A 21,405-nucleotide genomic window follows, 5' to 3' on the forward strand; every position below is an offset into this window, starting at 1 on the left:
TCGTCTTTGCTACTATGTTGCAGGTTTGCAGGCTTCCAGCGCGGTCAGCGGTCGATTCCTTATCAGAAGGTGAAGAGGGAGATGCAGAGGAACTCGGCTGAGCTCATGCATTCGTTATCTAAAGTTTCCCCAGAGACAGAGACCCTAAATAGCCAGAAAAGAGGGTTTGGCTACCTAGGAGAGAGGAAAGGCTACTAACACCTGAAGGAGCCTATCACAAGGAGTCTCTGACGTCACCTGCTGGCACTGGCCACTCAGAGCAGTCCAGTGTGCCAGCAGCACCTCTGTTTCCAAGATGGCAGAGGTCTGGAGCACACTGGAGGAGCTCTGGACACCTCCCAGGGGAGGTGCAGGTCAGGGGAGTGGTCACTCCCCTTTCCTTTGTCCAGTTTCGCGCCAGAGCAGGGGCTAAGGGGTCCCTGAACCGGTGTAGACTGGCTTATGCAGAATTGGGCACATCTGTGCCCAACAAAGCATTTCCAGAGGCTGGGGGAGGCTACTCCTCCCCTGCCTTCACACCATTTTCCAAAGGGAGAGGGTGTCACCCCCTCTCTCAGAGGAAGTTCTTTGTTCTGCCATCCTGGGCTAGGCCTGGCTGGACCCCAGGAGGGCAGCTGCCTGTCTGAGGGGTTGGCAGCAGCAGCAGCTGCAGAGAAACCCCAGGAAGGGCAGTCTGGCAGTACCAGGGTCTGTGCTACAGACCACTGGGATCATGGAATTGTACCAACAATGCCAGGATGGCATAGAGGGGGCAATTCCATGATCATAGACATGTTACATGGCCATATTCGGAGTTACCATGGTGAAGCTACATATAGGTAGTGACCTATATGTAGTGCACGCGTGTAATGGTGTCCCCGCACTCACAAAGTTCAGTGAATTGGCTCTGAACAATGTGGGGGCACCTTGGCTAGTGCCAGGGTGCCCTCACACTAAGTAACTTTGCACCTAACCTTTACCAGGTAAAGGTTAGACATATAGGTGACTTATAAGTTACTTAAGTGCAGTGAAAAATGGCTGTGAAATAACGTGGACGTTATTTCACTCAGGCTGCAGTGGCAGGCCTGTGTAAGATTTGTCAGAGCTCCCTATGGGTGGCAAAAGAAATGCTGCAGCCCATAGGGATCTCCTGGAACCCCAATACCCTGGGTACCTCAGTACCATATACTAGGGAATTATAAGGGTGTTCCAGTAAGCCAATGTAAATTGGTAAAAATGGTCACTAGCCTGTTAGTGACAATTTGGAAAGAAGTGAGAGAGCATAACCACTGAGGTTCTGATTAGCAGAGCCTCAGTGAGACAGTTAGTCACTACACAGGTAACACATTCAGGCACACTTATGAGCACTGGGGCCCTGGGTTACCAGGGTCCCAGTGACACATACAACTAAAACAACATATATACAGTGAAAAATGGGGGTAACATGCCAGGCAAGATGGTACTTTCCTACCACTGATAGGCAATCTGAAGCTATTGCACACATGACCACAACCCTGTTCAGGTACAATTTCACTAGTTATTCGTTGCATCTAACAGTAAGGACATGAGTAATAGACACTCATTGTAGTAGTACCCCACAGCTCACACCCTAGGATGCCAAGTATTCCCAGCACTTGAAGTCACAAGAAGCTGCAAACTATGCCAATGAAAATGTGATTCCAGAATGGAGAAGTCAGAAATGTTTGGAGAAGTAGATAGGATGTCAGAACTATATGTAACCCAGTCAGATGGATTAGCTAACATCACAGTGGCACTATAGAACTACTTGTCAAACCACTCTTGTATGCACTCATCTGAAACCAAAATGGGGTTAAGACCTACTGATATCAGGGATGGATGATAAGGTACACCCAATCTGTACACCAACATGTGACATGTCAGATGTAGAGAAGTACCTACCAGAAGCTTAGCTGAAGTACTGCTTGATGAGATCTGTCCTTGTGCCTACATCTTACTCATCCCCATCTTAATCATTCTTGTTTCCTCCCTCCACTGCTACCGGATTGTCCCCAACTCCTACCTCCTCCAGCAATGGGATGTTCGTCCTTAGTGCCAGATTGTGGAACATGCAGCAGGCTACCACAATCTGGCACACCTTCTGTGGTGAGTACTGCAGGTAACCCCCAGAGATGTGGAGACATCTGAATATTGTCTTCAAGAGACCAAATGTCCTTCGGACCACCCTCCTTGTCCCCCCATAACCCTTATTGTACTGTTTCTCAGCCCTGGTACTTGGATTCCTTACCGGTGTCAGTAGCCAGGAGAGATTGGGATAACCCAAATCACCCGTGGATAGGGTAAACCAACATTTACATTCCACAATGTCACATACAGACTGAGTAGTAAGGCTGGGGTAACAGTGATGAGATATACACTCATCATACTCACCAATGAAGTAGGCCTTCACTCTTTGTAGAGGCGCCATCAACCATGGGACACTGCTATTTCTGAGCATGTACAAATCATGGACAGACCCTGGAAACCTTGCAGTCACCTGGGAGATGTAATGGTCAGCTAAGCAGACCATCTGCACATTCATGGAGTGAAAGCCCTTACGGTTCCTGCACACTTGTTCATCAGAGCTGGGTGGTATTAATGCAATGTGGATGCCATCTATGGCCCCAATCTCATGAGGGATATGTGCCAATGCATAGAAATCAGCTTTCACTCTGAGCATATCTACAGGTTTGGGAAATTGAATGTAGTTGTCCATATGTTTGACTAGGGAGGACAAGACTTTCCACAACACATTGCTGAACATAGATTGAGACATGCCCGTTGCTATTCCCACTATCCCCTTGAATGAGCCAGTAACCAAGAAATGGAAGATGAAGACCAACTCTACAGTTGGAGGAATGGCGGTAGGTTGTCTAATGGCTGGCACCAGATCAGACTTCAACTGGATACCCAGCTCCCTGATTGCAGCACAGTACAGTCGATAGTGGGAGATGATGTGGCGTTCTTCCATTATTGCCAGGTCAACCAGGGGCTGGTACACAGGTGCACACCTCAGCCTCCACAGTGGTCGACATCTACACATCGCATACAACACAAGTATGTCAATGATTACCATTCATGCATCCTACTGCAGGGTGACAAACGGTGAATCAACATCACATATGTTGCCACTTGTAGCATGCAAAGCAGAATTCAATGTGTTGAAACGCTGCAATTCGCATGTCAGTTAGACAAACATCTGGTAATCACAATGGATGACAATAGTGAGATGCCTGTCTGTCAGTGCTACTCTACAGTCACCATCAAAATGTGAGAGCATTCCCACACTGTCATGTTTTCATTACCAGAATATGTGCACACTCCAAGTTCATGCTGCCTAATTGTAGTCAACACTGTCCCAGGGCTTAAATCATCACATGTCTATGTTGGAAATGAGTGGTGACTTCATTAATAAATGTATTTGTTGCAGTTTTATTGCAAAATGGCTGCTGCCTGTACATGCAGGGTACAGATGTCAATGAGGTCATTCTGCCAGCATATGCTGTCATGGCGGTCAGAACTGCCATGCAATTCCTCATTGGTTAACATTGATGTCTATAACATAAAGGATCCAATGACGACTACCGGCGGTGGTGACAGTGCAGACCACTGCGGCCGTGACCGCCATTTTGTACAGTGTATCTGACTTGACTCCTGACTCTCTGCCATTAAGACCTCCACTGAGTGCGCTGCTGTGTCGTTTTCCTGGAGCCACAATAGCACGTTTTACATGGGATAGGGCCCCCGCTTTCACTTTTGAAGAACTGGAGAAACTTGTGGATGGGGTCCTACTCCCATACACAAAACTATATGGGGCTCCAGAACACCAGGTAGGTCGCAGGGTGGTTTTGTATGTTGCTACATGGGTATGTAAGTGTGTAATAGTACGTGCATGCAGGACGTAACAGTGGAGGATGTACCTATGAATATGACTGCTAGGAATGTTGTGGAAGTGTGAAGTCATGTACAATGCTGATTAGTGTACTGTTGGTAGGCCTATGAATGGAGTAGGTTGTTTTGCCTACATTAATGCGCCTTTCCTTCTGTGTCTCCCATGCAGATCAGCGCCCATCAGAAGAAGGGATTCTGTAAAGCCATACCCAAGAAAGTGCGGACCCTGGGGGTCCATACCTGGTGGAGCACCCACTGCAAGAAGCGTTGGAAGGACCTGAGACGCTGGGCCCAGAAGACCGCAGAGGCCCAGTTGGGGACGGCCTCCCAACAAGGAAGGGGTGCCCGTCAGACCCTGACCCCCCGATGGCCTGCATACTGGCGGTGGCCTACCCAGAGTTGGATTGGTGCTTGAGGACAGCACAGCAGCCACAAGGGGGTGAGTGACATAATACCTGTTGTGTACAGTTTGCAATGGACTCGATGGATGTGTTAGGCATGGGATCAAGGGTATAGCTATGAGAGTTAGTGTAGGTAGGATACAGTTGAGCTGTCAACAGAAGTAGCTGTGATAGGTGAGCATCTGAGCATCAGGTGGACATGGCATTTTTACAGTGCCTAATGTTTGGACTTCACATGGACATACATGATCTTCAGGTGGTATCCAGACCTTCCTATACATGTCCATAATGGGTGACACAGGTAGGTAGGACAATGTACAAATGTCACTCGGTGACAGGTTTCACACACTAATGGTCCTGTATTCATGAGCTCTAATAGTGTAGAGTTTTACCTGAGTGTGATTGTGGTGGTGTCATGATCGTGTATGCACAGTGGGTTTAGGGAGATCTCCATTGACGCTGTAGGGGGCATATTCAGGAACGTGCACAGAGCCATGTTGTTGTGATGTACATAAGTGCAATGTGGATTGCTATTCACCCTATACTCCCATCTGTTTCACACCCTCCTCTCCTTTTCCATTCCTATCCTTGTGTGCTTCAGCATCAGCCAGTGAAGGAGTAGGGGCACCGGTGAGTGGGGAGTCTGCAGCCCACCGGACCCAGGAGGCAGAGACCACCGAAGCCCAGTGGACCAGTGGGAAGGAGGGTGAGGGGAGCACCACGGGGGAGACAGGAGCAGATAACACTGATACAGATTCCTCCTCCAATGGCAGTTCCCTGGTGGCACCTTCTGGGACCATCCCAGCACCATCCTTATCTGCCAACCCCCTTACCAGCACCACTCTGCCATTAGCTCCCCATCCAGTTGCATGTGGCTGCTCACCTTGGAAGGTGGGCGTCTCCTTCGCCACAGGAACCTCAGCCCCTGCCCCAGTCAGACCTGCTCTCCTCAATGCTGAGGCTATTGACCTCCTGAGGTCCATCTCTGAAAGGCAGTCAACCATTGTGAATGCCATCCAGGGCCTCACATCCCAGATGCAGCAGATTAATGCCTACCTGGAGGGCATTCACAGTGCCTTGACTGGCCTACAGAGATCATTTCAGGCTCTGGCCTCTTCATTGATCGCAGCCTGTGTCCCTAGTACTTCCATCCTCCCTCCTGCTACCTGTGCCCCATCCCAAAGCCCTCTCCCCTCTCCTAGCCAAGCCACACATCCAGACGAGCACTCACCCAAATCAACAGACAGGGAGCGCAAAGACAAACACAGGCACCACAAATCACATCACAAGCATGCACACACTCAACACACAAAAGCAGACACAACATCAGCCCCTACCTCCCCTGTCTCCCCAGCACCTCCTCCCTTGCTGTCACAACAGCCAGCACTGCATCCTCAATCCTAGTCCCTGTCACCACTACGCTCTCAGTTACCACAACTGCTGACACTCATAAATGCACCACATCCGCACTCACCACAACCACCATCACTCACACATGCAGCACAACCACCTTACATGCAGACACCACCCCAACATTTCGCAGATCTCACTTACTCTGAGAAAGAGCTTTATTTACTTACACGTACCTGATTCAAGGTATGTCCCGTTTCGGAATGGTTGCCTTTGTTGGCTTATATGTTTAGGTCTCTGTTCTATCTCGCGGTGTTTGGGATTTTTTAGTCATTAGCTGCTATTGTATTTTCTTGGTTTTCCGGGCACTCTCCTCCCTTTTTGAGATCTTTTTAGATATTTTTTTGGTTAAGGGGCTACGGTTTCTCTTTTTCTCTTTTTCTCTGTATGCTTTTATTCTTTCTTTCTCAAATTTGGTAACGTGCACACTTATGAATGTTTTTCCTCTCAATGTGTTCCAAGCAATATTGCTCGTTTCTCCAATAGTAATATGGGTAGTATTCTAAGGGGTATTTCTCTGCTCGTCATATTGTTCCTTGAGGTCTCTCCTATTCTTTTGTACACACCATTGTCACACTTGGCATGTTTCTTTTGACAAGCACAAATAGCACGTTATTCTCTGCTCTTAACAGTCTCTTTTTGATATACATCTCAGACATAGTTGTATTTTCATTTTTTACAGCCCTGATGAAGTCCGTGAGAGGGATCTCTCATAGGACGAAACACGTGTTGGCTGTGGTGTCTAGACCTATATGAAATTCAAAGAGGATTTACAATGATTATGATGAACTTTGTGCCTCAAGAAATAAATCTTTCTACACTATGTAAGGTGTGTTCACCTTTCCACATTGAGGATCCGTTACATTACTAACCTTGACTTCTATGTTCAAGAGTGCTCTGGCATTTGTCTGTTTTACTGTTAGTTTCCCTAGAAACATTGGAGGACTAAGGAAGATCCTCTGGCCAGGAGCACCTTGCCATAATTGAAAAAGTGGACATCATTTTATGGACTTACTGTGAGCGCCCATTTTCCTATGACTTTCTTCCTAGGTGCTTTCTTTTGGCACCCCAACATTCATCCAAAAGACCTGTCTGTCAACTCCCTCTCTCTTTTCCCCCCTCTTCCAAGGACACATAATTGCCCGCACTCAGACACTTAACATTCCTCCACCTTACACATACATACTCTGCACACATCTGCACCCATATCCAGCACACCTACACGTCCTACGATCATTCCCTCTACCTCCACTCCCACACCTGTTTCTGAATCTATCCCCCTAGGTCCTAAGAAGCTTTTCCTTTCCCGCCTTGACCTGTTCCCTGACCCTGTCCCACCCTGTTTTGCCCCTCTCCCTCATGGTTCCCTTCCCAAGCCAAGTCACTCCACCTCCAAATTCTCCCATGAGCCTCGTTCTACCTCTGCTGCCCCTCCACCCACAAAGAAGCCAGCCCCTGTCCGCAAGAAGGAAGCTGGATGGAAACATGGTTCCAAGGCCCCTGCCCCTCCGTCAAGAGCAACTGTGAAACCTCCACTCCCTCCCAAGCCAAAGCCCAAGGACCTCGATCTCAAGCTCAAATCCCCACGCCAAGACCCTTGAGGTGCCTGCCTGCCTCAATGATGCCCTTACCTTGTGGAGGCAATTAGGCTTTCAGGAGTCAAGTTGGGGCCTTTGAGAGGCACAGTTGTGCCCGTTGGGCTTTGGACTGGCCTACGGGCCTTAGTGCTTTTTGTTATCATTTCCATTGCATCTGCTATTAATATATGGTCACAAAACAGGATTCCTGTTGGTTTTCTTAACATACAGTTGGCGACTCTTTCTGTTCTCTGATGAGTTTCCATCTATCTGTCATGTGCTGTTAAATGTGCATTTCTAGGCATTTTGTTATTCAGATTCACAGTTCTTTTTATATTTGGGCATTGTATGTCGTGTGGTGCCTTAGTATTGGTTTGTGTGTCTCTGCTTGTAGGTGCTATGGGTGTGGTTGTGTATTTGTGACCTGGGGTGTGTGTATGTTACGTGTGTGTTTGGTGTGGCTGTGTTCTGTGTGTGACTCGGTACGGGTGTTGTATTGTGTGTATGCACATATGTGAGCGCTAGAGTTCATGCATGGTGTGTATGGTGTGTGTGGGTATGTCACTCTCCCCTTCTCCCCCTTGTGTGCTCTGCAGGTATACTTACCAATGGCATCAGCGGTCATAGAGGAGAAAGGAAAGGAAGAGCACTGGAAAGGTTTCAAGATGGCGTTCCATGGCTTCCACTGAGTCGTCATCGTTCCCTGGAGGTGAGGGGCTCCTTTTGTACTTGCTGTTTCCGCCAGACTTTGGGTGGTGGGCATCGTGGCAGTCTGCAGTGTCGTATTAGGGTGGGTGGTGCAGTGGCTAACCACCATCATCAGCGGTCTGGCAGCACTGGCGGTATTGTCAGCAAACTGGCCTGGTTCCAGTGGGTTGACCGCCGTAGTCGTAATGGCGGTCTGCACCACCGGTTTGGCGGGGGTCCGTCCGCCATCGCCGGCATGGCGGATCCATCACCGCCAATGTCATAATGAGGGCCTATGTGTGTGTCAACACCCTTTTTTGAAACAAACTATGTTTATTGATTTTTACAAAGAACACATTTTGTCAACGTTCTTCGCAACTCCTCGTGCCTTTGTGCAGCGATATACACCGTCACCAAGTTTGAAACATGTCTTTGAATCTCGTGCTCCTAAACCAACACTCCAGAACAGGACATACTACATGATGCAAATCAGAGTGCATAGCAGCTTTGTGAGGTGTAGGAAGTGCTCTACAAAATCTGCAATACAATACATTTTCCCACTGTGCACACAAGAGCCACCCTACTCGGTAGTGTTCTGGGTGGTGATGAGCAGTGTCATGCAGAAGAAGGGTACTCCTGCAGGACACAAACACACCTCACTTCAGCGTTGTGTAATGTGCAGTGTATAGTACAATCCTATTCATTGTGGGCCATTAAGGACATTTTGTTTCATTTTCTAAGGAAAGAATGAAGGAAGGTCATAAATAGATAACAATACGGCTTACACCAAACGTAGCTTGTGGCAATTATATTTTCAAGTAATAGGTTTTAAATATTTGGATTCTTAGTAAACCATTTTATTTACGTTCACAGTATCAAAAAATATATGTGTTAACGTCATTATTATTAATATTATTATTATTTTGGGATTTGCACAGGAAATGGTAAAGTACTATGATCAAACAGTAGTGCACTAGAAAAGTAGGGCAATTAAACACTTTAGCCCATATTTATGGAAAGTTAGAGTCACCTTAGCATCATTTTTTTATGCTAATGCGCTGCTAACTTAACACCATATTTATATTTTGACGTTTCCAGCACTGGGCCGGGACACAGCTCCGTCTATACCCCCAATCTGAAGCGCCTCAATATTGCTGTATTGGGGTTCACATTCAACTCTGATAATGCACTTCCTGCTGTTCTGCAGAGCCCCCTGCTGTTCCACACTCTGACTTCTGTTTGAGGGAGCCAATTAAATCTATTCTTAGCTGCCGTCTTTACCTGGGAGGGTCTCTTTCACCTATCTCACTCAGTTCTTTCCTTTACTCTGTTTACTTTCAGTGTTTTCTTTCTCCCCCACGTTTCTCTTTCCAGCTCTAAAAATTCACATTCACTCTTTCTTTGAACTTTTAATTCCACTCCTCTCCCTTTTTTCAATTACCTCTTCTTCTTGCTACCTCCTCTTTCAAACATGCAAACTTTTTTTTATTTCTTTCCTTGTTTCGTTCCTTTCTTTTTTCTTCACCAGGTGTTTTCTCTTCCCTTCATTCTATCTTTGTTTTTTTTATTTGCGCTTTCCTTTGACTCAGCATGTGTCCTTTCACTTTTTTTTTCTCGATCTTTCTTCCTTCTTTTCTCTGGTGGTTCTCTTATCTTAATCTGTCAAATCACATTTTACTACAAATCCCTCTTTTTCCTGTCTGTATGTGGATGCCACAAGTTACGTGTCAGAACCTAAAGTGTCAAAGTGGTTTTCCCATTCTGTGGGAAATGTGTCAGAACATACATGCCCTCGTACTTTCGGCTGCTTGTTTCTCTCACCATATCTCTTTTTTCTCTAATGGTCATTTTTCTCTTTCTTTTCACACTTCTTTCATTACTTTTTCCTCTTTATCTTTTGTTCACTAGCTACCTTCCCTTTTTTCTGTTCACACATTTGCTCTATTTCTTCTCTCAGTTGTGTTTTCATTTTCTCGTTCTTTCCTTCCCTTCTTTCTTTTGTTTTTTAGCAACCCCTTCTCTTTCTTTCTTTTGTCTGTTGCATTCCTTTCACTTCTATTTTTCTGCCCCATCTGCTTTCTCTCTTGAGGCCTAGTTATCAATGGAGTAGCAGGTGCAGCAGCACTGGGGCCCAGAGACCTACGGACCACATTCAACTCTAATTACTGCTGTATTTTCCTACCAACATTCCAGTAAAACATTTTCCTTTCTTACTCCAGGCTCATGACACCATTACTACACCACTTGTCCTCTCCATCTCTACTCCAGACTCCCTCTTTCCTTTCACCCTCCAATCCATCTTGAGTGCTATTTTTGGTATGGTGTTTTGAGCATTACACTCTAATGCCAAAAGTTTATTTCTGATAAAAGTTTATGATAATTTTATATCGTTTAAGGTAGAGAAAGGAGGTAAATGGAAGTGCTTTAGATAAATGCTGGTCTACTGGAATTATATGGCAGGAAAATACAAAATTATGAGGCAGGAAAAGTCCAGGTGTGAATCTACAATGCCAATAGCTCTAATTCAAGAAAATATGAGACCTATTTCACTGCAAATGCTTGTTATTTTTTAAATGCTCTCCATTTTCCATTAAGGAAAAAAATGCTTTATTAAAAAGCAGTCACAGACATGGTGATCTGCTGACCCTAGCAGGCCACCATCCCTATGAGTACAGCCATTCCCAAATGGATCACAAATTGTGACCTGCCTCATGAATATTAATGGTCGTACATTGGGCCCTAAGTTTCAGTCAGGCAATTATTTTTCATTCAGCATCCAATTTCCTACATACAGTTATGAAACTCGAGTGCTACCCCTTGTTCATTGCTGGAGCCTGGCACAGTAATCCATGTAGGACACCACAGAAAAATCAAAAGATCTTGCCAACATTTGGCAAAAGGTCTAACATAAGAATTAAAGAGGGTGGGGCTGAGGGATAAGCCCAAGGGAATTCCACATGGAAGAGAAAAGGTCTTGGAAGCAATTGTTAATCGTTGCAGATTGATCTCTGTGAGAAAGAAAAGAGCTGAGCAGATCTAGAGCCTCATCTCTAATCCCTAGCTGAAAAGCTGAAAAAGGCAGGCAATCAACACTGAGAGCCTGATTACAACCTTGGCAGAGGGGATTACTCCATCCCAAATGTGACGGAAATCCTGTGCGCCGTATTACAAGTTCCATAGGATATAATGGAACTTTTAATACGGTGGGTGGGATAACCGTCCCATTTGGGACAGAGTAATTCCCTCCGCCAAGGTCGTAATCAGGCCTTAAATGATTAATGGTGTCAAACGCTGTTGAGCGTCCAACAGGATAAGGGGAGCCTTTCCCTCACGGTCTACAATTATTTTTATTTCATTTGTCGCCACAACCAACACTGACTCAGTACTATGGCCATCTCTAAAGACAAACTGAGATGTGTCCAAAAGCTCATGTGTTTCAAGAATTGATTTCAGTTCCTGATTTGCTGCCTTGTCTAATACTTTAGCTGGCATAGGCAAGAGGGAAATGGGGCAATAATTATTTAACTCCAGCAAGCTTATTGCTGGTCTTTTCTCATTAATGGTAAACCAATAATCCTTTTCTATATTTTGGAGAATTTTCCTGCACTAATGATGTTGTTAAAGAGCTCTGTGAGGTGCAATGCAATAATGTCAAGTGCAAGTTGAAAATTCCTAGGAAAGGGTTCAGAGACAGTACCGGGTTTTGTGGAGCGGATTATATTGTGCACCTGGTTGAAAGTAGGAGTAGTGCATTTCTTGAGCAAGCCGGTGGGTTCGCAAGAAACCTCTACAATAGGTGGCTCCAGAATAACCTTCCGATTAGATGAAGCAAATTCCTTATAAGCAGATTTAACTTTAGCTTGAAATAGATTTGCTAAGTCATTACCTAAAGATCGGGTAATTCTGTTTTTGCTGCTGCTATGATGATTAGTGAGCACTTTGATAGCCAGAAAAAGGTATTTAGCTGAATTTTTGCCCTTTCTCATCGGAGGAAAATTCGCTTTTTTCTTTCAAACTCAGGGCATTAGACTTATGATTTACATCTTTACATTCTGCCTTCTCAGAAGCATCATCATTTTTGCACCATAATTGTTCCTGTCTTCAGCATTTTTGTTTGAGAGTCCTGAGTTTATCAGAAAACCAGGGTGCCTTGGTATTGCTCTGTCTAGGCCCAGTCATTTTTAAAGGCGATATTGAATCTGCGGCATTAGACACCCAACCCAAATAATCTAGAATGGCTCAACCACCATCCTCGTAAAGCAAAGGCTTTAATCCTGACAAGGCTATGTTCAGTCTATCAGAATAAATTTATGCCAGGCGGGAGACAGTTGGCTTTGATCAGAGGCTTGTTAGAAGTTTTAAGACTTAAAATTACAGCTTTATCGTCTGACAAAATAAGCAGTACTTTTCATGCAAAACAGAGAGAGGAACCATCTGAGAAAATGCCATCAAGTACATTCCCAGCTGAATGAGTAGAATTATTAACCCATTGAGAGTAGCCAAAGCTCATAATTGTTTCCATAACAGATAAGGTATCTTTATTGTTATTCAATTCTCAATCCAAATTTAAGTCCCCTAGAAAGGTAAAATTAGATAAATGAAGAAAGGTTTTTAATAGTGTACTTAGCATCTGTAAGAAGTCATTTTAAGGACAATGAGGACAGCAGATTGGGAGGCCAGCCAAAGTGAAAGAATTTGAGGTACCAAGCTTGAAAAATAATGCTTCTGATGCGTTGAGGAAAGAGGAAGGGAGTTACAATACATAGAGTAGGGGTTGGTGAGCCATTTGTTCATTACTGTATGTCTTTCTTGTTAATCTCAGCTTTCTGCTCCTTATTTGATGGCTTATCTCCCTATTCTTGTGTTTATTGCACGTCTAGCATTTCTTCTTTACATTGTTTTCGTTTGAATAAACAATATGCCTTCTCTGTTGGATTGAATGGGATTTTTTTATTTTTTCTTCCGCAATCCACAGATGTACATTGATGTCTTTGCTTTCTTACCCCGATCTCTTTCTGTCCACTTTATTTGTTATGTGTTTATTTATTAATCATTTCCTTTTAGTGGGAGACCCAGCAACTGCACACTAATACTGGGGTACTCATTTCTTCCAATTTGCTCTTGTGCCATTAACTACCAGCAACCAGCCTGCTACTCTCTGTTTTAAAAAATATATTTGAGAATGCTACTAACTAGCTGACCCATTTGTTTCCATTTGCTTGGTACCCTGAATATGCTTCATTTTTAAGATACATGTCTGGAATGTCTGTCCTGGATCTACAAACAATGAATTAAGAATAGTATATATAAAGAAAATAATTCCAAGATAATCATGACAGATGCTTGTACAAGCAGATCGGAATTATTATTTTTTTTTTTTGCGAGCAAAATAGATCACCATGTCTGCCTTCACGGTCACAACATAGGACAATAGAGTCTAATACTGGTGAAGAAGGAGGCTCAACAATGGTTTGAAGTGTCATTATGCCAGATTTGTACCAGTACTACAATGCCAAGGTCAAAGTTCACAATGTCACCAAGCAATGGTTAGCTACAGTATGTCAGTTGAGCAGTAACCACAACAACTAGGACTGAGTGCATCTTGGACACTGTATTTTTGGGAGGTTCAATTGGTATATCAATGAGGTTCTGAAGCTCCCTCTTCTTGAATGGTGAGTCGATAGGGGAGGTCTGGGATTTATAAAGATGGGGATCGAGAACTTGATTAGATCTTTGTCTCGCTCTGGCTTGGTAGTGCCATTTGGGTCTTTATGACTTTCAACATGTTCACAAAGTTCACCATCTTCAAAAGGAGATTTCACTATCTTGGGTAGATGATCATGGTTGCACCTAGGTAACCCATATCTGCAATTATGACTCTTCAATGGTGGTATGACTATGTTGGAAATCAAAAAGTGAACAGTCTGATCATTATTGATAACAATTACATAACTGCCTGTGAGCCAGGGAGAATGAGAGATTTGTAGATGGTGACGAACATGAAAGTTGAGAACAGAATGAGGGTTTTGAAGGAAATCAGAAGGACATCTGGCAAAGGAGTTAGATGGGAGGTTCTTAGGATATAGGCAAGGGGAGGAAATATGAAGGAAATGAGAATGGGTTCTAGAGGAAAGAGGAGATGGATTTGTAGTTCAGAGGGTGAGGCAAGGTCTAGAAGGTGAAGAACTGGTGGAATTGTTAAATCGGAGAGAATAGGGAGAAAGGGTAAGATGATGAGTGGCAGCATGGCAACTTTAAGTGGTAAGACAAGGCACGTGAGGGAATAAACCGAGGGAAGTAGGCTACAAGTGGGCTGTTCTGGACCCCATTAGAGGAGGTGGCTGATAAGCCACTTTTGGGGAGGCAAGAGAGAGAGAGTTAGGGGTGTGTAAGGAAATGCCTCCTTGGCATGGTTATCCCCTGACTTTTTGCCTTTGCTGATGCTATGTTTTGATTTGAAAGTGTGCTGAGGCCTGCTAACCAGGCCCCAGCACCAGTGTTCTTTCCCTAACCTGTACCTTTGTTTACACAATTGGCACACCCTGGCATCCAGGTAAGTCCCTTGTAACTGGTACCCCTGGTACCAAGGGCCCTGATGCCAGGAAAGGTATCTAAGGGCTGCAGCATGTCTTATGCCACCCTGGAGACCCCTCACTCAGCACAGACACACTGCTTGCCAGTTTGTGTGTGCTGGTGAGGACAAAACGAGTACGTCGACATGGCACTCCCCTCAGGGTGCTATGCCAACCTCACACTGCCTATGCAGTATAGATAAGTCACCCCTCTAGCAGGCCTTACAGCCCTAAGGCAGGGTGCACTATACCATAGGTGAGGGCACCAGTGCATGAGCACTGTGCCCCTACAGTGTCTAAGCAAAACCTTAGACATTGTAAGTGCAGGGTAGCCATAAGAGTATATGGTCTGGGAGTCTGTCAAACACGAACTCCACAGCACCATAAAGGCTACACTGAAAACTGGGAAGTTTGGTATCAAACTTCTCAGCACAATAAATGCACACTGATGCCAGTGTACATTTTAGTGTAAAATACACCCCAGAGGGCACCTTAGAGGTTCCCCCTGAAACCTTAACCAACTACCCGTGTAGGCTGACTGGTTTTAGCAGCCTGCCACACTCGAGACATGTTGCTGGCCACATGGGGAGAGTGCCTTTGTCACTCTGTGGCTAGTAACAAAGCCTGCACTGGGTGGAGATGCTATCACCTCCCCCAGGCAGGAGCTGTAACACCTGGCGGTGAGCCTCAAAGGCTCACCCCCTTTGTTCCAGCACCACAGGGCACTCCAGCTAGTGGAGTTGCCCGCCCCCTCCAGCCACGGCCCCACTTTTGGCGGCAAGGCCGGAGGAAATAATGAGAAGAACAAGGAGGAGTCACTGGCCAGTCAGGACAGCCCCTAAGGTGTCCTGAGCTGAGGTGACTCTAACATTTAGAAATCCTCCATCTTGCAGATGGAGGATTCCCCCAATAGGGATAGTAATGTCACCCCCTCCCCTTGGGAGGAGGCACAATGAGGGTGTACCCACCCTCAGGGCTAGTAGCCATTGGTTACTAACCCCCCCAGACCTAAACACGCTCTTAAATTTAGTATTTAAGGGCTCCCCTGAACCTAGGAACTCAGATTCCTGCAACCTAAGAAGAAGAGGACTGCTGAGCTGAAAAACCCTGCAGAGAAGGCGGAGACACCAACTGCCTTGGCCCCAGCTTTACCGGCCTGTCTCCCCCCTTCGGAAGAAAACTGCTCCAGCGACGATTTCCCCAGTACCAATGACCTCTGAATCCTCAGAGGACTGCCCTGCTTTAAAAGGACCAAGAAACTCCTGAGAACAGCGGCCCTGTTCACCCAAGACTGCAACTTTGTTTCCAAAGGAGCAACTTAAAGGCAACAGCGTTTCCCGCCAGAAGCGTGAGACTTGCAACCCTGCACCCGGCGACCCCGACTCGACTGGTGGAGAAACAACACTTCAGGGAAGACCCTCCGGCGACTCCGAGACTGTGAGTAACCAAAGTTGTCCCCCCTGAGCCCCCAGAGCGACGCCTGCAGAGGGAATCCCGAGGCTCCCCCTGACCGCGACTGCCTGACTCTCAGATCCCAACGCCTGGAAAAGACCCTGCACCTGCAGCCCCCAGGACCTGAAGGATCGGAACTCCAGTGCAGTAGTGACCCCCAGGAGGCCCTCTCCCTTGCCCAGGTGGTGGCTACCCCGAGGAGCCTCCCCCTTGCCTGCCTGCATCGCTGAAGAGACCCCTTGGTCTCCCATTGATTCCTATTACAAACCCGACGTGTGTTTGCACACTGTACCCGGCCGCCCCCGTGCTGCTGAGGGTGACCTGTGCTAACTTGTGTGTCCCCCGGTGCCCTACAAAACCCCCCTGGTCTGCTCTCCGAAGACGCGGGTACTTACCTGCTGGCAGACTGGAACCGGGGCACCCCCTTCTCCATTGAAGCCTATGCGTTTTGGGCACCACTTTGAACTCTGCACCTGACCGGCCCTGAGCTGCTGGTGTGGTACCTTTGGGGTTGCTCTGAACCCCCAACGGTGGGCTACCTTGGACCCAAACTTGAACCCCGTAGGTGGTTTACTTACCTACAAAAACTAACAAATACTTACCTCCCCCAGGAACTGTGAAAATTGCACTGTCTAGTTTTAAAATAGCTATATGTGTTTTATTTGAAAAGTATATATGCTATTGTGATTATTCAAAGTTCCTAAAGTACTTACCTGCAATACCTTTCATGCAAAGTATTACATGTAGAATTTGAACCTGTGGTTCTTAAAATAAACTAAGAAAATATATTTTTCTATACAAAAAACCTATTGGCCTGGAATTGTCTCTGAGTGTGTGTTCCTCATTTATTGCCTGTGTGTATGTACAACAAATGCTTAACACTACTCCTTTGATAAGCCTACTGCTTGACCACACTACCACAAAATAGAGCATTAGTATTATCTCTTTTTGCCACTATCTTACCTCTAAGGGGAACCCTTGGACTCTGTGCATACTATTCCTTACTTTGAAATAGTGCATTCAGAGCCAACTTCCCACATTGGTGGATCAGCGGTGGGGTACAAGACTTTGCATTTGCTGGACTACTCAGCCAATACCTGATCACACGACAAATTCCAAAAATTGTCATTACAAATGGATTTTTGCAATTTGAACTATTTTTCTAAATTCTTAAAAGTCCTGCTAGGGCCTTGTGTTAGTCCCTGTTAGCATTTCTTTTAGAGTTTAAAAGTTTTGTAAAAGTTTGATTTAGATTCTAGAACTAGTTTTAGATTCTTAAAAAGTATTCCAACTTTTAGAAACATAATGCCTGGTGCAGATGTGAATGTGGAGGAACTCGACCTCACACCTTACCTCCATCTTAAGATGAGGGAGATAAGGTCACTCTGCAAAATAAAGAAAATCACAATTGGCTTAAGACCCTCCAAACAACAGCTCCAGGAGCTTTTGGCAGAGTTTGAAAAAGCCAACACCTCTGAGGATGACAACCCAGAGGATAATGTTAGTGACATGGAGGAGAATTCCCCCCTTCCAGTCCTAACTAGGGAACCCAGGGACCCTCAATCCCTGATTCCAACTGCGATAGTCAGAGATGCTGCTTCCCTCACAGGAGGGACCAGCACCTCTGGAATCACTGAGGATAGCCTCAGTGAAGAGGACCTCCTGCTAGCCAGGATGGCCAAAAGATTGGCTTTGGAAAGACAGATCCTAGCCATAGAAAGGGAAAGACAAGAGATGGGCCTAGGTCCCATCAATGGTGGCAGCAACATAAATAGGGTCAGAGATTCTCCTGACATGTTGAAAATCCCCAAAGGGATTGTAACTAAATATGAAGATGGTGATGACATCACCAAATGGTTCACAGCTTTTGAGAGGGCTTGTGTAACCAGAAAAGTTAACAGATCTCACTGGGGTGCTCTCCTTTGGGAAATGTTCACTGGAAAGTGTAGGGATAGGCTCCTCACACTCTCTGGAAAAGATGCAGAATCTTATGACCTCATGAAGGGAACCCTGATTGAGGGCTTTGGATTCTCCACTGAGGAGTATAGAATTAGATTCAGGGGGCTCAAAAATCCTCGAGCCAGACCTGGGTTGATTTTGTGGACTACTCAGTGAAAACACTGGATAGTTGGATTCAAGGCAGTGGTGTTAATGATTATGATGGGCTGTACAATTTATTTGTGAAAGAACACCTATTGAGTAATTGTTCAAATGATAAACTGCATCAGCTTCTGGTAGACCTAGGACCAATTTCTCCCCAAGAATTGGGAAAGAAGGCGGACCATTGGGTCAAGACTAGGGTGACCAAGACTTCCACAGGGGGTGACCAAAAGAAAGGGGTCACAAAGCCTCCCCAGGGAAAGAGTGTTGAGACATCCAAAAACAAAAATAGTAAAGAGTCTTCTTTAAGCCCCCAAAAACCTGCACAGGAGGGTGGGCCCAGAGCCTCTTCACAAAACGATTTTGAGTACAAGGGTATAAACTTTGATCACAAAAAGGCCTGGTGTCGTAGCTGTAATCAGCCTGGACCCCAAACTGGAGAAAAGGCCTGTCTCAAGAAAAGTACCACTTCTAACTCCACTCCAGCTAACACTGGAATGGCTAGTCTCCAAGTGGGATCAACAATGTGCCCAGAGCAAATCAGGTGTCACACTGAAGCTACATTAGTCTCTGAGGGTGGGGTGGATTTAGCCACACTGGCTGCCTGGCCTCCTAAAATGCAAAAATACAGGCAGCAGCTCTTAATTAATGGGACAAGTGTAGAAGGCCTGAGGGATACAGGTGCCAGTGTCACCATGGTGACAGAGAAACTGGTTTCCCCTGGTCAATACCTGGCTGGACAAACTTATCCAGTCACCAATGCTGACAATCAAACTAAAGTACATCCCATGGCTATGGTAACTTTAGAGTGGGGAGGGGTCAATGGCCTGAAACAGGTGGCGGTCTCCTCAAATATCCCAGTAGACTGTTTGCTTGGAAATGACCTGGAGTCCTCAGCTTGGGCTGAGGTAGAACTAAAAACCCATGCAACCATGCTGGGTATCCCTGAACTGGTGTGTGTCAAGACAAGGGCACAGTGCAAGGCTCAGGGTGAAAAAGTAGAGCTGGAGTCTGGAAAAAGGGCCCAGGCTACCAAGAGGAAAGGAAAGACAACTGGGAAACCAGCTGCAACACAACAACAAAAAGAGAGCCTCTCTTCTCAGGAAGAAGTTCTGCCCTCTGAGGGAACTGAGCCTATGGAGTTAGAACCTTATCAGGTTGAGCTCTTAGGCCCAGGGGGACCCTCAAGGGAGCAGTTGTGTAAGGGGCAAGAAACCTGTCCCTCTCTTGAAGGCCTTAGGCAGCAAGCTGCTGAAGAGTCCAATGGCAAGAAAACTGGAACACATAGGGTCTATTGGTAAGATGGGCTCCTGTACACTGAGGCAAGAGATCCCAAACCTGGTGCCACTAGGAGAGTGGTAATGCCTCAGGAGTTCAGAGAGTTCATACTGACCTTAGCCCATGACATTCCCCTTGCTGGGCATTTGGGACAAACCAAGACGTGGGAGAGACTAGTCAACCACTTCTATTGGCCCAACATGTCCCAGAAAGTTAAGGAGTTTTGTGTCTCCTGTACCACCTGTCAAGCCAGTGGTAAGACAGGTGGACATCCAAAGGCCCCCCTCATTCCACTTCCAGTGGTGTGGGTCCCCTTTGAAAGAGTGGGTGTGGACATAGTGGGTCCCCTTGAACCTCCCACAGCCTCAGGGAATATGTACATACTAGTAGTAGTGGATCATGCTACTAGATACCCTGAAGCTATTCCCCTTAGGTCGACTACTGCCCCTGCAGCAGCCAATGCCCTCATTGGTATCTTTACCAGAGTGGGCTTCCCTAAGGAGGTGGTGTCTGACAGAGGTACCAACTTCATGTCAGCATACCTGAAACACATGTGGAATGAGTGTGGAGTGACTTATAAATTCACTACACCCTATCATCCACAAACTAATGGCCTTGTTGAGAGATTCAACAAGACATTAAAAAGCATGATCATGGGGCTCCCAGAAAAACTCAAAAGGAGATGGGATGTCCTCTTGCCATGTCTGCTTTCCGCTTACAGAGAGGTGCCTCAGAAGGGAGTAGGGTTCTCACCCTTTGAACTTCTGTTTGGCCACCCTGTAAGGGGACCACTAGCTCTTGTGAAAGAAGGCTGGGAGAGACCTCTTCATGAGCCTAAACAAGACATAGGTGGTCATTCCGACCTAGGCGGGCGGCGGTTGCCGCCCGCCCGTCGGAATCCGCCTGAATACCGCCCCGCGGTCAATTGACCGCGAGGGGTATTCTGACTTTCCCGCTGGGCCGGCGGGCGATCTGATTCAGATCACCCGCCGGCCCAGCGGGAAAGCGCCTTCCACAAGGAAGCCGGCTCGGAATCGAGCCGGCGGAGTGGAAGGCGTGCGACGGGTGCAGCAGCACCCGTCGCGCTTTTCAGTGTCTGCATCGCAGACACTGAAAAGCCTAGTTGGGCAGCGGCCCCCAGGGGCCCCGCGACCCCCCCTACCGCCATCCTGTTCATGGCGGCTTTCCCGCCATGAACAGGATGGCGGTAGGGGGGGTCAGAATCCCCTCGGCGGCGCAGCGAGCTGCGCCGCCTTGGAGGATTCTAAGGGTCAGTGGAAAACCGGCGGGAGACCGCCGGTTTTCCCGTTCTGACCGCGGCCAAAGCGCCGCGGTCAGAATGACCAAGGGAGCACCGCCGGCCTGTCGGCGGTGCTCCCGCCCCCGTTGGCCCTGGCGGTAGGGAACCGCCAGGGTCAGAATGAGGGCCATAGTGGACTATGTACTTGGCCTTCGTTCAAGGATGGCAGAGTACATAGAAAAGGCAAGTAAAAACCTTGAGGTCAGCCAACAGCTCCAGAAGTTTTGGTATGACTGCTGCAGGCTGCACAAGTTGAATTCCAACCAGGGCAGAAAGTCTGGGTTCTGGAGCCTGTGGCTCCCAGGGCACTTCAGGACAGATGGAGTGGCCCTTACCCAGTGCTAGAGAAGAAGAGTCAGGTCACCTACCTGGTGGACCTAGGCACTAGCAGGAGCCCCAAGAGGGTGATCCATGTGAACCGCCTAAAACTCTTCCATGACAGGGCTGATGTGAATCTGTTGATGGTAACAGATGAGGACCAGGAAGCTGAGAGTGAACCTCTCCCTGATCTCCTCTCCTCAGACCCTAAAGATGGTTCAGTAGATGGAGTGATCTATTCAGACACCCTCTCTGGCCAACCGCAATCTGACTGCAGGAAGGTCCTGCAACAGTTTGCTGAGCTCTTTTCCCTAACCCGTGGTCAGACACACCTGTGTACCCATGATGTGGACACAGGAGACAGCATGCCTGTCAAAAACAAAATATTCAGACAGTCTGACCAAGTTAAGGAAAGCATCAAG

The 21,405-nt window shown here is 46.6% G+C and overlaps 1 protein-coding gene across 1 annotated transcript; it reads right to left on the reverse strand.

The window, feature by feature from the left end:
• Positions 1 to 1,966: 1,966 nt before the first annotated feature.
• LOC138255669 (putative nuclease HARBI1) lies at positions 1,967 to 2,968 on the reverse strand. Its single transcript, XM_069205842.1, has one exon. It carries the CDS (start codon positions 2,966 to 2,968, stop codon positions 1,967 to 1,969), a length of 1,002 nt encoding a protein of 333 aa, XP_069061943.1.
• Between the last annotated feature and the right edge of the window lie 18,437 nt (positions 2,969 to 21,405).

Source organism: Pleurodeles waltl, chromosome 1_2 (assembly GCF_031143425.1).
Source record: "Pleurodeles waltl isolate 20211129_DDA chromosome 1_2, aPleWal1.hap1.20221129, whole genome shotgun sequence".
Taxonomy (NCBI): Eukaryota; Metazoa; Chordata; class Amphibia; order Caudata; family Salamandridae; genus Pleurodeles; species Pleurodeles waltl.

Excerpts from the sequence above, each read along its gene's own strand:
- LOC138255669 (XM_069205842.1), bottom strand. The coding sequence starts at position 2,968 with ATGGAAGAACGCCACATCATCTCCCACTATCGACTGTACTGTGCTGCA.